Consider the following 16,562-nt stretch of genomic DNA (forward strand, 5'->3'; position numbering starts at 1 on the left):
TGCTTCCATAATATTAAACACTACCATAATTATCATGCTTCAAGTCTGATCTCTTCTAGTGTTTGGGTTATTGAAATTGACCCATGTCAATTCATCAATTATAAAATAATGTTATTTTATATATAAAAAAATATTATTATAAAAAAAATAAAATAATATTATTTTTTATAAAAATAAAAAAATATTGTTTTGGATAAAAATTTTAAAATCAATTTTTTAAAGTTACATAATAAGTTTTTATCCAATCTTATCGAGTACACCAGATTAATTCTAGAAATCTCATAAAAAAACAAATCAAGCAAGTGAGATCTCAAACATTTTAAAATGTTTGGTCACAAATAAAATATAATCATGGAAATTCTTAGAGACCGGAGCAAGAGCAGAAAGATTGAAGATGGAGTGCAATGCTTGCAGGGATGAGTGTTCATGAGATAGTGGGGGATCCACTCGAGTAGTGGCAACGCGTTTTCAATTGATTTCAGGGATCCAGTGGGTGGACCAATTTCAAATACAGTATAGTCCAAGGCAACAATTTTCTTCTAAATTTAGCTTGCAAGAGAGGACAAATGTAATCAAGAACAATTTTCTTTTATTCAGAAAACATGAACACTTCTCCAATCTGTGTCGCGACTGTGTATCCTCAGATGGCTTCAAGAGCCAAATTCCCCACCATTCTAGCCAGAGGCACAGGACACTTTGTGACAATGTCAAGCCTGGATGGATTTGAGGCATTACGAAATAAAGAGAAGCTTAATAGAAGCAGCTCCCCTAGGGACAAACTTGAGGAGAGGAACCCTTGCCAGTAATAAGGATCCAAATCAAAGAAAGCGTCAAAGAACCTCCTAGTTCCATTCAGATCAAGCTTCAGCAAAGTCTCCATCCCAAATGAATAAAACTCCCTTGTACACCTCCTCTCTAATGGCCACAAGCCATTCCACACTCTATGATGAAGTGGCCTGCCCCTGATCATTCTGGTTGAGCCAAGACACTCCACAATGGCACCAGCTAAAATTGGGGCTAAGGCCATTGTTCTAGCCACCATGTACCCAGTTGAGGGGTGGACTACCCCTGAAGTCCCCCCGATAGCCATCACACTTTGAGGGATTTGTGGGAGAGGTCCTCCCATTGGAATCAAGCATTTCTCTTCCTCTATAACATTCTTCACTCTGATTCCTAAATGCCTTAGCCTTGCTACCATCCTGTTCTTGACCTCCATGTATGATAACAGAGGCTTGCTAACCAAGGAAGTTTCTTCCAGAAATACAAGGTTGGAATCAAATGGCATAGCATACAAAAAGGTTGGAAGTTTTGAATTGTTTGCACGCAAACAAGGTTCATTTCCCAGATGGGAATCTCTCCAATCCATAAGAACCATTTTATCCAGGTCAAATGGATGGTAATCAACTTCAGCTAAAATGCCATGAGCAATCTGATATCCATGGTTTCTTGGCTTATCATACTCAGTAAAAGTACTAGCAAAACCACTTGCATCAACAACTAAGCTAGCTCTTAGCTCAATCCCATCATCACAAAGAATTGAAGATTCAAACTCCTCATGCTTCACTTTCCAAACCTTGGCCTTATGAAACCTAACCCCATTAGAGGCACAATTCTCCAACAATTTTGTCTTGAATCCCTTCCTGCCAACACGACCATAAGGACGATCTAAATACTTGGTCTTGTCATCATCGATATAGACACAAGTCATAGGCCATGTTTTGTCCAAGCAATCAACAAGCCCCAAGCTCTCAAACTCATCAACCCAAACACCGTAGTTATTAGGCCACATAGAAAGCGGGGAAGGATCAACACAACATACCTTAACTCCATAGCGAGACACTTGTTCAGCAAGACGCAAACCAGCCGGGCCTGTCCCAATAACGATCACATCAAAGCAGCGATACCTGTCTGCAGGATCAAACCATGAGAGATCAAAATCCAAGGACTCGGGTTTTGATAGAGGTTTCAAGTCAAGAAAGCTTCCAAACTTGCTGCTTTGGATTCCACTGTGGGATTTTCTTGAAGCTGTGGTCTGGGGTTTTCGAGAAGAGAACAGAGGAGTCGGTTTATGGTTTAGCAGAAAAGTTTTTGCTTCAGGGGCTGGAGGAAACAGCCTGAAAAGAGTTGCCATGTGCAAGTACTGGAGAGAAAGAGAAAGATGGGAAGCAGTAGTATGGAAACAAAGAAGAGTTGGCAGAGAAATTCTTGTTCATGGGAAATGTACTGGAAGATGGTGTTGAATAAAGACATAGTGGAATCCCTGAGTCTCCGCAAGAAAAGGATACTCTCATGACCTAGCAGTGTGGTTGCAAGTTTCAAAGAAACAAGGGAAAAATCAAATGAATTCCCCCAACTTCTACACTCATTCCTAATTGATCTCAAGTTTATAAATTTTATCGATTTTATCCCTTTTCTGTTCAATTTTTTATCAAATTTTCTTTAAAATAACATTCCATAAAATGTGAAAATGTTTACAAATGGAAAGAATCCAATTTAAAAACATGAGAAATGTTTGAAATTTAATAAAAAATATTTGGCTCAAGTTTCAAACAAGCTAAGTATTTAGCGGAACAAACTAAATGTTAATACATTTAGATTAAGTTTTCCAACCTTCATAGACATATAGAAATTTAGATAAATATGGTTGAAATTATATTTTATTTTTAATTTATTGATTTTTATTTTAAATTATTTTTTATGTTTTTAGATTGTTTTGATAGGCTAGTGTTAAAAATAATTAAAAAAATATTATTTTAATGCATTTTCAAGCAAAAAACACTTTAAAAAACAATAATTACTGTAATATCAAACACTACCTACAAACTATTCATTGACCAAGCCAGATTCTAAACAGGTTAAGATCATGATACAATACCCAAAAAACAAGAAGAAAAACAGACCGTTTTAAAAAAATTCCAATATATCTAAGTAATTTTTTGTTACAAAAATGTATGCAGAGAGATAGGTTGGTTACACTTATGTTGAAGTACACAGGGCCTTTACATTATCATATGTGTATATATATATATATATATGGAATTTCAACGCATTCATGTCGAAGTTGAAATTTAAAATGTCTTTATAATCGGATATAATTGAACATGGCATAATTTTATAATTTACTTGGCGAAGTATCATAATACATTTCTGCTCCATGTAAAAAGCTTCATTCTCCTGATCTTCTAGGGGGAAAAAAATTAAAAGATGCTACCAATCGATAAGGAGAGAAGGCTGATTGGCCATTGTGTCATGGATTGTTGATATGTGCATTTGATGCGTGAACAAAATGATATCCTCTTTAAGCTAAGTCATTGCTCCTTCTTGAGAACCTGGTAGCTTTGTTAACAGTAGCAGTATAAGTCTCTTTATCTAGCTAATATCACTGCTTTCCTTTGTTTGATTCGAGCTTGCAATAAGCTGTGTTATTTTACGTATGGCATGTCTATTGCCTTTTCCTTCAGCCCGTTTGATGGCATGGCACTGCCCTGTCCCCTGCGGCTGTTCTCGTGATCATGCTCTTATGTGCAAATTCCTTTGATTCTTTTAACAGCAAGTTTACAGAATTAGGAAAGACAAAACAAATAAAAAATTGGAAAAACCCAGTTTTTATTTCTCAAAACTGCGTTGTTTCAAGTTTTTTTTTTTAAAAAAAAAAACTTGAGTTGGTTCTTGTTACTATGCCTAAAACTACTGGATTTCTCTTGGAGTAAGAGGAAGAGAACTCCAAACCCCAAGCCCCTAGCTATACTATAAAACCAACTCTGCATTCTTTCTCCGCCTCCTGTAACCCCTAGATGGATTCTCTAACAAAATTATGGCCTTAGATCACGAAATAATCCCAAAACCTACACCAAGTATGAAAATTTTCTTTTCTTCAGAAGTTTAATCCATAATCACCAATCTAAATGGTTAAAGACTGCAGAATTTTGACGCAAAATTTAACCAAATTATTAAAATGAACTGCACGATGAAAATGTTGTTATTAAAGATGTTAATTCTGCAAAGGAATATCGAAATGAGATGACAGGAACTCTTAGCACTTAGCAGTCGTTGCTCTGGCATTGAATGTCAAGTTTTTGAGCTGAATCAGGTCTGACATCCAGAAAGTTCTGTTACTTATCGAAAATAATAGAATCAACTCAAAATCAACAAAGCTTCAAGTTATATCTCTGAAAAAAACAACTGACGAGATTACAACTAGGACATCGGAGATATATAACCAATTTCCTTCAGTTTCTAAATGTAAATGCTTCAAGTTCTTAGGATAAAGAAGCAATAAACCACCTAAGATCAAATCCACATTTACATTAGAAAATAAATTCTCAGATTTGATGCCAGAATTATTATTTTTTAATTGAGCCCTGTACCTCTATCTGCAATAAAGCCGCACAATTAATTCACTCTTTGAAGTTTCCACTCCAATACAAGCCACAACTGGAAGTTCCATCATTTAGTTGAAGAAGACCGTTAGCTTTCTGCTGGAGCAGAAGTTTTGCCTTTGCGTGATCTCTTTCTTTTCCTGCCTCTACTTCTAACTGCCCCATCACCACCTTTGCTTTCCTGTACAAAAACCTCCACATTTTAATTATGCAAACTATCACTGTTATTTCAGCTCATGGGTGCCCAGGGATTTTAACTTAACCAGTTTTTTGAACACCTCAAAGTTATTGAATTAGTAATACTTTCCAGGATTGGTTTGAATATTAAACACATCCATGTGAATACATGTATGTACCCAGATCTCACCATCTCATGATACTCTAAACAGTTTCATCTATATTCTTTCAGTTGGCAAACCCTATATCACCCGTTCAGAGGCCATTGAATTGGCTTGTTTGAAATGTCTGATATGAAATACACAGGTAACAATAAAAAACACACAAGGCTGAGTACCACCATAGATTACACTCCCTATTATAACCCTGTCAGTTACCAGAGAAAAAGATGCGTTAACAAGCAAGATTGAAAACCTATATCTGACTACAACATTGTTTTCTCATTTGTCAAAATTTTACCATAAGTAACCGCAACCATTTCCACTACATCTTTATTTTTAACCCTTCTCTATAGCAGGCCAACACATTGAACGCATCCATGGAATAATTGAAATAAAAGGGCCAAGGTGAAAATGATGACCAGAAGTTTAATTACCCATCTGCTAGATGTCAAGACAGGGCCATGAATTTCACTCCAAAACCTCTAATTTGCAACTAAAAATGTGCAAAAAGAAAATCACAGGGAGAATGCAATGTCTAGCAACACTATTCTTTCTCACAATCGACAGTGACAAGTACACTAGACAATAACTACCGTCCATGTTAAACAGGACAGGATTCAAGTCTGATTTTAAACATGGCAATGGATTTAAAAGCATTAAACAGGAAAGGATTCAAGTCTGATTTTAAACATAGCAATGGATTTAAAAGCATCAAACATGCAATTATGAACCATATTTCTCTAGTCCAGATGTTGCAATTCAGCAGTGAGTAATCCCCATCATTGCTTAAACATAAGAATCCACCAAAAAGTATAAAAACATTCAAAAACCTTCACTAACCTTCCCTGACATGGAGTTTGTGTTTTGACGACTCTTTTTCTTCTGGACTGAAAGTGGATTTGGACCCTGGAAAGTTTGACACAAAGTTGACCAGATGAGCATAGACATTCCTCTTGAAAGTACTTGGCAAATTAGCAATAGCATTCTACCACGTACCTTTCATGTCAATTAAATTAATATTAAGTGATTCAGTTTACTATACTGCGATGTTCAAAAACAAGTTTACTATGCTGCTGCATAACATATAAAAACTATATTGCCAGTAGCATCCACCTCAAAGCTATAAATTAAATGAATATATCAAACATCATTTAAAAAAATCTTTATGGGCCATGAACAGTTATCATAGTTTTATAGATAGATAAGCACCATGGATATTCCACAATTTTATTGTACACAGTTGTACACTGTATCTAATTTCTCAAATAACATGTTCTTCGCAATTAATTACTTAGAAAAGAAAATAATTCAAGGAACATCCTTGTGCTTCCAAGAAAATATCATTTTTTTTAGAACAATTGTAAGCTGCGATTAACCTGTAGCTGGACCTAAAATGTTCCCTTCCCATTAAATAGAAAAAGGAAACATCCTGCTGATCAGGTAATCCCCTTGTCTTGCAGATTAAGCAAATGGCCTAGTTACACAGCAATCAATTAATCTCCCCCCTCGTAGTCCTGAAACCACCCCCCCTCCAAAAATAAAAAACACAAAAGCAAGCCCCAAGTTCTTGTAAACATAATGCCATCCTAGATATGGGCTCGTTCATCTTTTTAGCCGATGTCTATCAATTTCAAGTTGTTGTTACTTAATTCTTTAGCATAAATAACATTGATTTTTTTTTTTCATTGGAGTCATGGTTGCAAGCAGTGACACAAGGAAACCTTAGAATGCATGATGATAGAGAGATGCTATGATGATTCCATTCATGCTTTAACTAGAACAGTAGATAATGTAAGCAAAAACAGTAGAAAACAAGAGCCATATATCCCCATGTGACCAAAGTGGAGAATAACACAAACAACACGATAGACCCCTTCAAGATGCTGTTCCTCACTGGTTAGGTATATGCATATCCCTAAAAAATAGCGAACAACATAATACAAACAGACCCCTTCTAGCAGTTTTTATGGGTTAAAGATGTTAGCAATAAACAAGCTTGAAGCAAACAATGTACCTTAGCTTTGTTTCTCTTGAATTGAGGTCTATCCTTGACCTTCATTCCCTTTCTTGAAGAATATTTCTGAGGCTGCATTTCCAAATTTTCATCTTCTGGACCTCCATTTTCATCAGAAGATTCTCCAATTTCCCAATTTTCCACTAAGTCCTTAGTCCTCTTTTTTAAGAGTGCGACTTCTTTCTCAGTCATATGTGACCGTTCTTCTTCTGAATTTTTGGCAAACTGCCGCTGAAATGCAGATGGTGGCTCAAGAAAGAGGGCATTTCTCAGACCAAATATGAGAGGGACACCTGGCACCTGTAGGACAGTTAGTTTATCACAATTGTTAATGGACTTTCCAACGGTTACTTCTAGTCACTAATCTGAGTACGAGTACTGCTGCATCACTGTGCATTTCCCACTTCATTTTAACCAGCTAACCTGGCTACTGGATGGATCCCTTCCAATATGATAACTGGTAAACAAAAAACAGAAGCGGAACTGCCGATCTATTAGTGCAATTACAGGGATTGATCACAAGTTTACCAGATCAGCCTTACAATCCTTCCAAAAAGATTTTCATCTAAGTGACACTCAGGGCCATGCTACAGATATTCCAACTTCTAACAACATGTCAGTTGAAACACACAAGGATTATATGATTAATGGACTGAAATTTTAATTCTTCAGAGAACACCATTAATGGACTGATTAATGGTGTTTGAAACAATTCTACTGAGGTCAGTATTTAACAATTTTTCAAATCCTCAATTAAACATATAAGAAAACATAGCTACAGATTGCACAATCCATAAATTTTTGGCATAAACATGTCACAATGTAATCAACTATCCAGTACCAGCACAATTATGGGATAAACAATTCATTAACCACCAAAAATCATGTAAAATAATTTAAAATGAAAAAAAAAAAAAACAACCTCCTGAAACTTCTTCCGCATGTCAGTATCCTGAGTACCAACGTAGAAGTGGTCCGGGTTATTTTCTCCAATAATCTCCACAATGCAACCCTCTGCGTCCTTGCTTTGTTCATGATCACACCTGCCATTGAAATTGAACTTCAAAATCATACCAAACCCAGAAAAGAGTAAAATCTCTAAAACCCAATTTCAGAAATCCACAAACCCATCAAATTCAGCAACAAAACCCCAAAAGATAAGGCCTTTTTACACCATAAAAACCCACCTTGCAATCATAAGCGTATTAGCTGCCTGAAGAGATTCAGTGTAAGATTTCCCAAGTCTTTTCAGCTCTGCCAAAACACACCTACAACCCCAAAAACAACAACAAGCGAATAAAAATTCAATCTTTCTTCTTATTTTTCAACATAAACTAAAAGAAAAGCAAAAGGGAGCAGACCTGGTGGTGAAGAGCTTGACAGAACCACCAAGAATGTTAGAAATAGCTGTATCAGCAGGAGCAATGTTATTAACTATTAAATGGTGAATAAATGTGCCGTCGCATAAGACTTTGTACGGCTGACGGAACCCAAAACATGCTGTGTAAAATCTCACAGCCCGCCGGTGGCGTTTCTGCTTCTTTACTCTCATGTCTTAGAATTTGAGGAACTGGTCGGTTTTGGAAGTAGCACAGGAAGGGTCTTTCTTGCTTGCAGTTTTGCAGAGGAATTAAACCCTACCTTAACTGGTGCTTTGATTTTTAAAACCCTAAAAATTTGCATCACGAGTTGAAGGACTGACTTGAACTACATAAGGATTGAGGGATCGGACTGGCTGGATCGGACTGGGTCAGGTTGGGTTTGGTCACCTTTGGTCCTTGTTTTTCTTCTTTGTAAAACATTTTTAACTTTTATTACACTTGTTAAAACTGAGTTTCATGGCGACAAAAACATAGTGGAAATTAATTAAATAGTGCTTAATTATCACAAAAATAAATATAAAGAATCGAATAGAATAACACTTAATATTTGTTCATAGTGATTAGGTTGTTATAAAAAAATTCATTTACTTGTCATCATGAAAAAATATTTTAAATTAATTTATTTATTAAATGAAATTTTTTAATAACATTGGAAGCATGTTTTTTTATTGATTTAATATAGTTGGATAATTTTTTTGTATCAATATATATATATATATGAAAATTCACATTTTTACTAGAAAAAATGTTTTAATAAATTATAAATTAAAAGGATTAATTATTATGATATTTAGCATTGCGATCCAGTTGTATTTTTGAAAATATTTATTTTTAAAATATTTTTTATCTTTTTAATATACTAGTGTTAAAATTGAATTTGAAAAATAAAATAAAATAAAATAATATTATTTATATATTTTTTTAAATAAAATTTAAAAATTATTTTTTATCTTACTTCCCCTCTATTAAAATATGCTATCAAGTTAATAGTTAATACTATTTAATGAAAGGATTAATTAGTTATTTCACTAAATAAAGTTGAATTATTATTTCATTGTTTTTTTAATTTTTTGTTACATTAATTTTTTATGTTTTTGTATCCTATACTAATATTGAAAAAATAAAAATAAAAATTATTTTAATTTATTTAAAAAAACTTCAAAACACAATTATTTTAAAAACTCATTTAATATTACATTACATTACAATTACCTTTAAAAGTATTTTTAATACCCTCAAAGATTTGTCAAGAAGTCTTCCGTAAAGGACAAAGGATTTTGTCAAGTAGTTTTCATCATTTAGTGTATTTTAAGTCACTAATGTGCAGTTCATGAATGATTAGAAGAAAACAAGCCTTAGCAGCAGAATGATTACTGAAATTCCATTTGCCATTTCCATAAGAAAACAAGCCTTAGCAGCCTAAACTTTTCCCTAGAGGATGACGCTGAGCTTGAACACATAAAGACGGTGAGATTCCTTTCTTTTTGGTTGATTTGACTCAAGATATTTGGTTTTTATCCAAAATTAATACTTGATCGTTCTCTCTTTCTGATGCACAGGTTCTCCTCCTTTTAGGAGTACGCTGCAGGGAGCATGCTGACGGGGGAAGTGAAGAACAGCCTTGCCACGATCTTGGCTGAATTGGAAGAAAGACATCGCGCAGCCCGAGCCAGTCTTGCTGACACAGTAAGCCTTCGACATTTCCTCAATAAATTGATGCATTCGCAGATTACTGTGTTTACTGTCTTCCATCTGAATTGCCCTCGAATGTGATCTTGTGTTCTTGAATAGTTTCCAAAAATCTCAAGAATTTGGAGTGGAAAAGACACTGATATCCATCTTTCTGGTCATTTCCTTATTTCAGGTCGTGGATGCCTTTATGGTTGTAAGGCCTCTTCCCAATATGTTTGACTGAATTTGAAACAACTCCGGTGCTTTAGTCGAAGAATCCACCGGTGCATTTATTTTTCAGGCGAGGCTGTGGAGTGCTCATGACACAAATAGCCTCCCGGAGATAGAAGACCAGCGACCAATGTGCAAGCATCAGATTTGCATTTGTTAGACAGCCTCAATTAGCACATACCTAAATCCTAAAAAAACCTAGCCAAAAAAAAAGATTTGATCCAGTCTGTAGACTGATGCAAGAATATCAAACATCACACCACATCTCTTGAGATCCATGAGCAAAAATCACTAACTATTGCCAAATAAAGAGGAAACGTATTAAGATTATTGATTAATTAGTGTTAATAAGGTGTACCCAAAACCTAGAATACCAAAATTGGATATTTTGACCTGTTTATTTGTTAAAAAAAAATTAAATTTTTTTTTTTAAGAAAGTAAATTATTTTCTGATAATTGACGGTGTAATGAAAATAAATTAAAAAATATTTTCTAGTATTTGGTTATGTCATAAAAATGAGTTGGAAAATAATTTATTAATATTTTATTTTTTAAAAATTTATTAAAATAATGAGAAATAAATCTTATAAATTTAAAGGTTGAATAAGAATGAAATTAAGTAATAAAAAAAAATAAGAATCAAATTTGATAAATAACAAATTTCAATTAAAAATAATAAAGAAAAAGTAAATAAAAATTATAAAAATAAGAACCAAAGTTAATATAAAAATTAAATTTTAAGAAATTAAATTGAAAAAAATATTCAAAATAAAAAATATATATGTAACAATAAAAAATTTGAGAACCAAATTTGATATAATTAACAAATAATATGATATTTTAAAATATTTTATAAAAATAAAAGAAAAATATTTTCTTGAAAATTAAACAAATTTTTTTAATTAATTAATTTTTTAATAATAAATAAACACATAAAATTTATAAAATAATATTTATAAAATCATTTTTCATCAAACAACAACGACGTATTAGAAGACAGTTTCGGCTCTTAGAGATTTGAAGTGGTACGGATTCACACAACTACACATCAAACCTTATCCCTGCACCAATAAATTTGGACATTAAGTTGCCTTTCCTAAATCAAACATGGTACTAGGGTTCATATTTTGGGGTTGTGTCTCATTCTTTATGGATTTTTTTTAGCTTTATTGAATCGCATGGTTTTTCCCATGGAGTACATGTAGGAATTTTGCTAGGATGTCAACATAATGGATATTGAATAAAGAGAATTGAAATAGTCTTAATTAATACAAATTACAAACGTTACAATAATGGGAAATAAAGCTGCTGTGATTGTCCTTTGTTAACAATTAATAAAAAGCAAAATAAATTAGTTTTTTTAAATTATTTTATGGTTTGTGGTGGTGATGGTGATACTAATGATTGTTTTCAAAATATTTTTTTATTTAAAAATATATAAAAATAAAAAAATTATTTTTTAAACTTATTTTTTATATCAAAACATCAAAACAATTTAAAAACATAATAAAATTAATTCATAACAAAATAAATAAAATACATTTTAATTTTTTAAAAAATATTTTGAAACACCGTCTTTAAATAAAATTTATAATTGTTTTACCTATTCATAAGAAAAGAAAAGTCTCTAAGACTATCCGTGCTTCAAAGGTCCCAGAAGAACATTATCTACCTTACAACGATGGTTATTACAAGAGAAGCCCTTGATGATTTCAGATAATATCCATGACAACTCTCTCCTAGATCGTCCATGTTTAATAAGAAAATAAAATTAGTTTTATCTCATGTCATACTATCAATTTATATAATATTATATTTTTATTCCAACAAGCATGGAGGAGATAAGACTCAATCTTCCTTAATTAGCTCAAGAAATAAAATATCTGTAGTCTTCTTATCCCCAGCGCTAGGAAAAAGAAAGGGGGTTAATCCAAGTAGCAAGAGCTCTTTAAAAATTCAGGTTAATTTCTATTGCCTACCCCCCAAATAAAATGATATACAGTTAAGTTTTTATAAATTAATTAATTGAGCTATTATTTAAATTTTAAATTTAAACTAGGACCAGAAAAAAAAAATCATTTAGAAGTGAATAATGGTAATTTCATGGGAAGATTCTCCGCGGAATGTTAAATCATTAAATCTATGAAAAATATTAGCATAGCATTTTTGGAAATTGACTTGGAAAATAGAATGCAGTTAAAATTAGGAAACAAGTGAAGAAGGTTACAAAAAGAAATTCTAGATTAGGAGTAAACAGCTTGGCAGTTCAGGAAATTTATGGCGAGGTGAGGAAAACACTGGATACACACAATCTACTGCCCATAAATGCATACTCATACATGAGGATAAGCCTTTGTAGTTGCAGAAGGTCAGTTTGCTTTAAAAAGAGACACGGTGCATAGGGATCATCAAGTCAGGACAAGAGACATTGCCCCCACACTTCTCTCTTCTTTTGTCTTCAAATATTGCAATAACTCTCTCTCTAGTCTCTATCATCCGTCTTGATGGCAAAAAAAACAGGACTTTCAAAGCTTTGGATTGGATTGGCTTAACCTTTCTCAAGTTGAAAACCTGACCCTTCACCCTTCACCCTCCTCTCTCCTCTCATCCATTTTCCCTTCTCCTTCCTCATACTGTATTGGGATTTTGTTAAAGTGATTTGCTTTTACTTTCCTTGTCCCCACCATCATCACCCCCACAAGCTTCACAGTCACCAAGACTCTTCTTTTATCATATAGTTTACTCTAGAGGACAATAATATATACCCCCAGTTGGAATAATACGTGCGTCCCTTCACTCTCTAGAACAAGGGAAAAGATAAATGAGTATTTGGTGCAAGATTGACCTGTAACTCTCTCTAACCAGTGTCAAAGGCCTCTACTTTGATGTTTCCTGGTATATTTCTTCTTCAGATATTTCCTCTTCCTTTCTATCACTTTGAGCTTTGTTTTTGGTCTTGCTGATACGGGTTTGTGTTTGCTATTTCTGTCTAGCGGATCCCTGGAGTTTGATTGTTGGGTGTGAGTTCTTGAATTTTTGTAGGTTTAGTTTTACTTTTGGGATATGGGTTTTTTATTAAATTGAGAATAGTTGAGAGTTGTGTTAGATCCAAGGTGTTTGATAGTATTTGAGGACTTTTATCATATTATTTGGAACATTTTCTCAAAGGAGGACTGGGATTTCTATGACTTTTCAGTTTTTCCTAGAAAGTCTGACTCAATCTTCTTAGAAGGTGAGATCTGGATGGTCAGGTTAAATATTAGTTGGTTGATTAAATTCAATTGATTTATAGTTTGCCTTTTTCTTTCAATTCTATATCCAGTGACTCTGATTTGATCATGATCCATCTATTTTCTTGTATGAAATCCACGAGTGTGCTGCTTGTTGATCTGTTTACTTCTTTTAATATAAGATAGTTTATGGCTCTATAGACTTTGAAACTTTTGTTTTTCAATGGGATGGTTGCAAATAATAGACGTGTATGAGATCTTGTTTGAATAATTATGCTTAAGTAAATGAAAAGGTGGATTGTTAAAAGTGAGTTCAATGATCATGCACACCTTATCTTTTTGGAAATTATAGGGTTTTGAGCAGTGTTTTTAATTGTAATTGTTATTAATGTCTACAGGTTTTATCGAAAGTCAAGCATAGGGTGGAGCGGTTTGAGGAATTAAAGTTTGGTGACTGGAATCAATTCGAGCTTCTTATAACCTCTATTCAATTTTTGGGGGGGTTTTGTTCTGTGAATGATGTCGATGTTTGATGAGACGGGGTTTTGTGGTGACATGGATTTCTTCTGTACCCCTCTCGTGGAAGGAGATGTGAGTGCTCCACAGGTAGAACCTGAGGTTACTGTGGAGGATGATTATAGTGATGAGGAGATTGATGTTGATGAGCTTGAGCGAAGGATGTGGAGGGACAAAATGCGTCTCAAAAGGCTAAAAGAACAGACCAAAAGTAAGGAGGGGATTGATATTGCTAAGCAGCGTCAGTCCCAGGAGCAGGCCAGGAGGAAGAAGATGTCCAGGGCACAAGATGGGATCTTAAAGTACATGTTGAAGATGATGGAAGTTTGTAAAGCTCAAGGTTTTGTTTACGGGATTATCCCGGAGAAGGGAAAGCCAGTGACTGGTGCATCTGATAATCTTAGAGAATGGTGGAAGGATAAAGTCAGGTTTGATCGAAATGGTCCAGCTGCCATAGCTAAGTACCAAGCAGATAACTCGATCCCTGGAAAGGATGAGGGCTGTAATTCAATTGGCCCAACCCCACACACCTTGCAGGAGCTTCAAGATACCACCCTTGGCTCACTCTTGTCTGCATTGATGCAGCACTGTGACCCTCCCCAGAGGCGGTTTCCATTAGAGAAAGGTGTTCCTCCACCATGGTGGCCTTCTGGAAATGAAGAATGGTGGCCACAACTGGGTTTGCCCAAAGACCATGGCCCCCCACCTTACAAGAAGCCTCATGACTTGAAGAAGGCATGGAAGGTGGGTGTTCTCACAGCAGTGATTAAGCACATGTCGCCTGATATTGCTAAGATCCGCAAGCTTGTGAGGCAGTCCAAGTGCTTGCAGGACAAGATGACAGCCAAGGAAAGTGCTACTTGGCTTGCAATTATCAACCAAGAGGAATCGTTGGCTCGTGAACTTTACCCTAATTCCTGTCCACCATTGTCTTCATCCGGAGGGAGTGGATCTTTGGTCATTAATGATTCCAGTGAGTATGATGTTGAAGGAGCTGAAGATGAGCCAAACTTTGATTTGCAAGAGTGCAAACCTGAGACTCTCAGCTATTCTAATCTAGGGATGGAAAGAATGGGTGAAAGGCTACCTCTTCGACAACAACCTTATCCAATCAAGGGAGAAGTTATGACCAGCACGGATTTTATTAGAAAGAGAAAGCCATCCAGTGATATAAACATGATGGTGGATCAGAAGATCTACACATGCGAGGCTGTTCAATGTGCTCATAGTCAAATCCGATTGGGTTTCCCCGACAGGGCTGCTAGGGACACTCATCAACTAAATTGTCCATACAGAAGCACTTCATTGGAGTTTAGAGGGTCAAATTTTCATGTTAATGAAATCAAGCCTGTCATCTATCCTCAACCATCTGCACAGTCCAAGACAACTGCTCCATTGGGGAACCCAGCACCCTCTTCCTTCAATCTATCAGGAGTTCCTGAAGATGGGCAAAAGATGATCAGCGAGCTTATGTCAATCTATGACACTAATATTCAAGGCAACAAGAACACAAATCGTGGTAACAATTTGGTCACGGAAGATCACAACGTTTTCCAGCCAAAAATCCAACACCAGCAGGACAACCACTTCCGGGGTCAAAGCAATATGATTAACGGAAATATCTTCGAAGAGTCCAACATCAACCAAAACCATCAAATGTTTTCCCAGGAAGTGGGTCAGTTTGACAGGTTCAAACCCTTGAATTCTCCGTTCGAGACCAACCAAAACAACAGCGGCTTCAGCTTGATGTTCGGCTCCCCCTTTGATTTGTCCTCTTTCGACTACAAAGATGATCTACAAGTACTGGGAATGGATACTCTGCCAAAGCATCAGGATGTTTCAACCTGGTTCTAATATCATTACCAAAACTATCTCCTTGGACTGGAAGAACTTTTCTAATCTTGCACTACATCCGGGGCAAACTCTCACTGCCTAGAAACTGATATGGCCGTCCATGTATTATTTACTCTCTTTTTAGGGGTAGAATTTAGATAGCTAGCAGGTACCGTACGTGCTAATAAAGTTTGTGCAAAACTCTCATAAATTGAACTACTGTCCATTACGTGTAAGGTGAGATATGCTGTCAAATAAATAAGTTGTGATGTATTTACTCATTTGGCTATCATATGGTTGAGAAGACAGCCATAATTTGTAGGGCTAGGATTCTGGTATTATGGTGTGTAATCTGTCTTGTAACGCCAACGTGTTGGCTGCTGCTAGCTGAAATGAAGGTTTGTCTTTTTGTGAATCTCTCATGTGAATACAGGCCCACAAAACTTAGTTGTGAGATGCCAAGTTGGACTAGTTGCTTCGACATTAATTAATCAAGCTGGCGATGTGGTCTGGTGGGTGGGGTCTCACCATCCCAGTCAAGCACGGCTCCTCTTGGAAGCTCTTGGGATCTTTTCATCACTGCTGAGGTTTTGAAAAGCTGTTAGCAGTCAACATCTTGCTCGTTCAGATTCAAGAAACTGAGAGACTCGTGGTCTCAATAGTGAATCCACCATGCTTCTAGGTCCCTTGTGACAAGACATCATATACTAAAGAACAAAACATTACTGGCTATGATTTAGCTTCACGTTTTTTTTAATTTGGAGTCTTAAGTCAACATTTCGGGTGTTGAGATCGCAGTTCTTAAACTCTCATGGTGAATTTAATATTACATCATTTCATGATTTCTTAAAAAAGATTAGATAAACTGTTCTAATATTCTTAAAATCATATTAAATATTGATTGGATTACTAGTTAATCCTCTAGATTAATAACTTCATTCTTATCCAAGTTAAATCCAGACCATCAT

General features: G+C 35.1%; 3 protein-coding genes across 4 annotated transcripts; 1 reads left to right on the top strand and 2 right to left on the bottom strand.

Moving 5' to 3' along the window:
* Positions 1 to 449: 449 nt before the first annotated feature.
* LOC105112467 (capsanthin/capsorubin synthase, chromoplast-like) lies at positions 450 to 2,338 on the bottom strand. The gene has a single exon (XM_011008173.1). The coding sequence runs from the start codon at positions 2,129 to 2,131 to the stop codon at positions 641 to 643; it is 1,491 nt and encodes a 496-aa protein (XP_011006475.1). The 5' UTR covers positions 2,132 to 2,338; the 3' UTR covers positions 450 to 640.
* Positions 2,339 to 4,098: 1,760 nt separating this feature from the next.
* Positions 4,099 to 8,459, bottom strand: MEE21 (PIN domain-like family protein). Its single transcript, XM_011008186.1, has 6 exons — positions 8,093 to 8,459; positions 7,919 to 7,999; positions 7,654 to 7,774; positions 6,732 to 7,031; positions 5,558 to 5,623; positions 4,099 to 4,560 (listed from the first exon to the last, which is right to left on the bottom strand). The coding sequence occupies exons 1-6, from the start codon at positions 8,281 to 8,283 to the stop codon at positions 4,468 to 4,470; spliced, it is 852 nt and encodes a 283-aa protein (XP_011006488.1). The 5' UTR covers positions 8,284 to 8,459; the 3' UTR covers positions 4,099 to 4,467.
* Positions 8,460 to 12,508: 4,049 nt separating this feature from the next.
* Positions 12,509 to 16,011, top strand: LOC105112483 (protein ETHYLENE INSENSITIVE 3-like). 2 transcript variants are annotated; one of them, XM_011008195.1, is made up of 2 exons: positions 12,509 to 12,910; positions 13,644 to 16,011. In XM_011008195.1, exon 2 carries the CDS (start codon positions 13,762 to 13,764, stop codon positions 15,613 to 15,615), a length of 1,854 nt encoding a protein of 617 aa, XP_011006497.1. In that variant the 5' UTR covers positions 12,509 to 12,910; positions 13,644 to 13,761; the 3' UTR covers positions 15,616 to 16,011. The 2 variants fall into 2 exon arrangements, with proteins under 2 accessions (XP_011006497.1, XP_011006504.1); XM_011008202.1 differs by lacking the exon at positions 12,509 to 12,910 and adding an exon at positions 13,028 to 13,247.
* Positions 16,012 to 16,562: the final 551 nt, after the last annotated feature.

This window comes from Populus euphratica, unplaced genomic scaffold (genome assembly GCF_000495115.2).
Source record: "Populus euphratica unplaced genomic scaffold, PopEup_1.0 scaffold5.1, whole genome shotgun sequence".
Lineage (NCBI taxonomy): Eukaryota > Viridiplantae > Streptophyta > Magnoliopsida > Malpighiales > Salicaceae > Populus > Populus euphratica.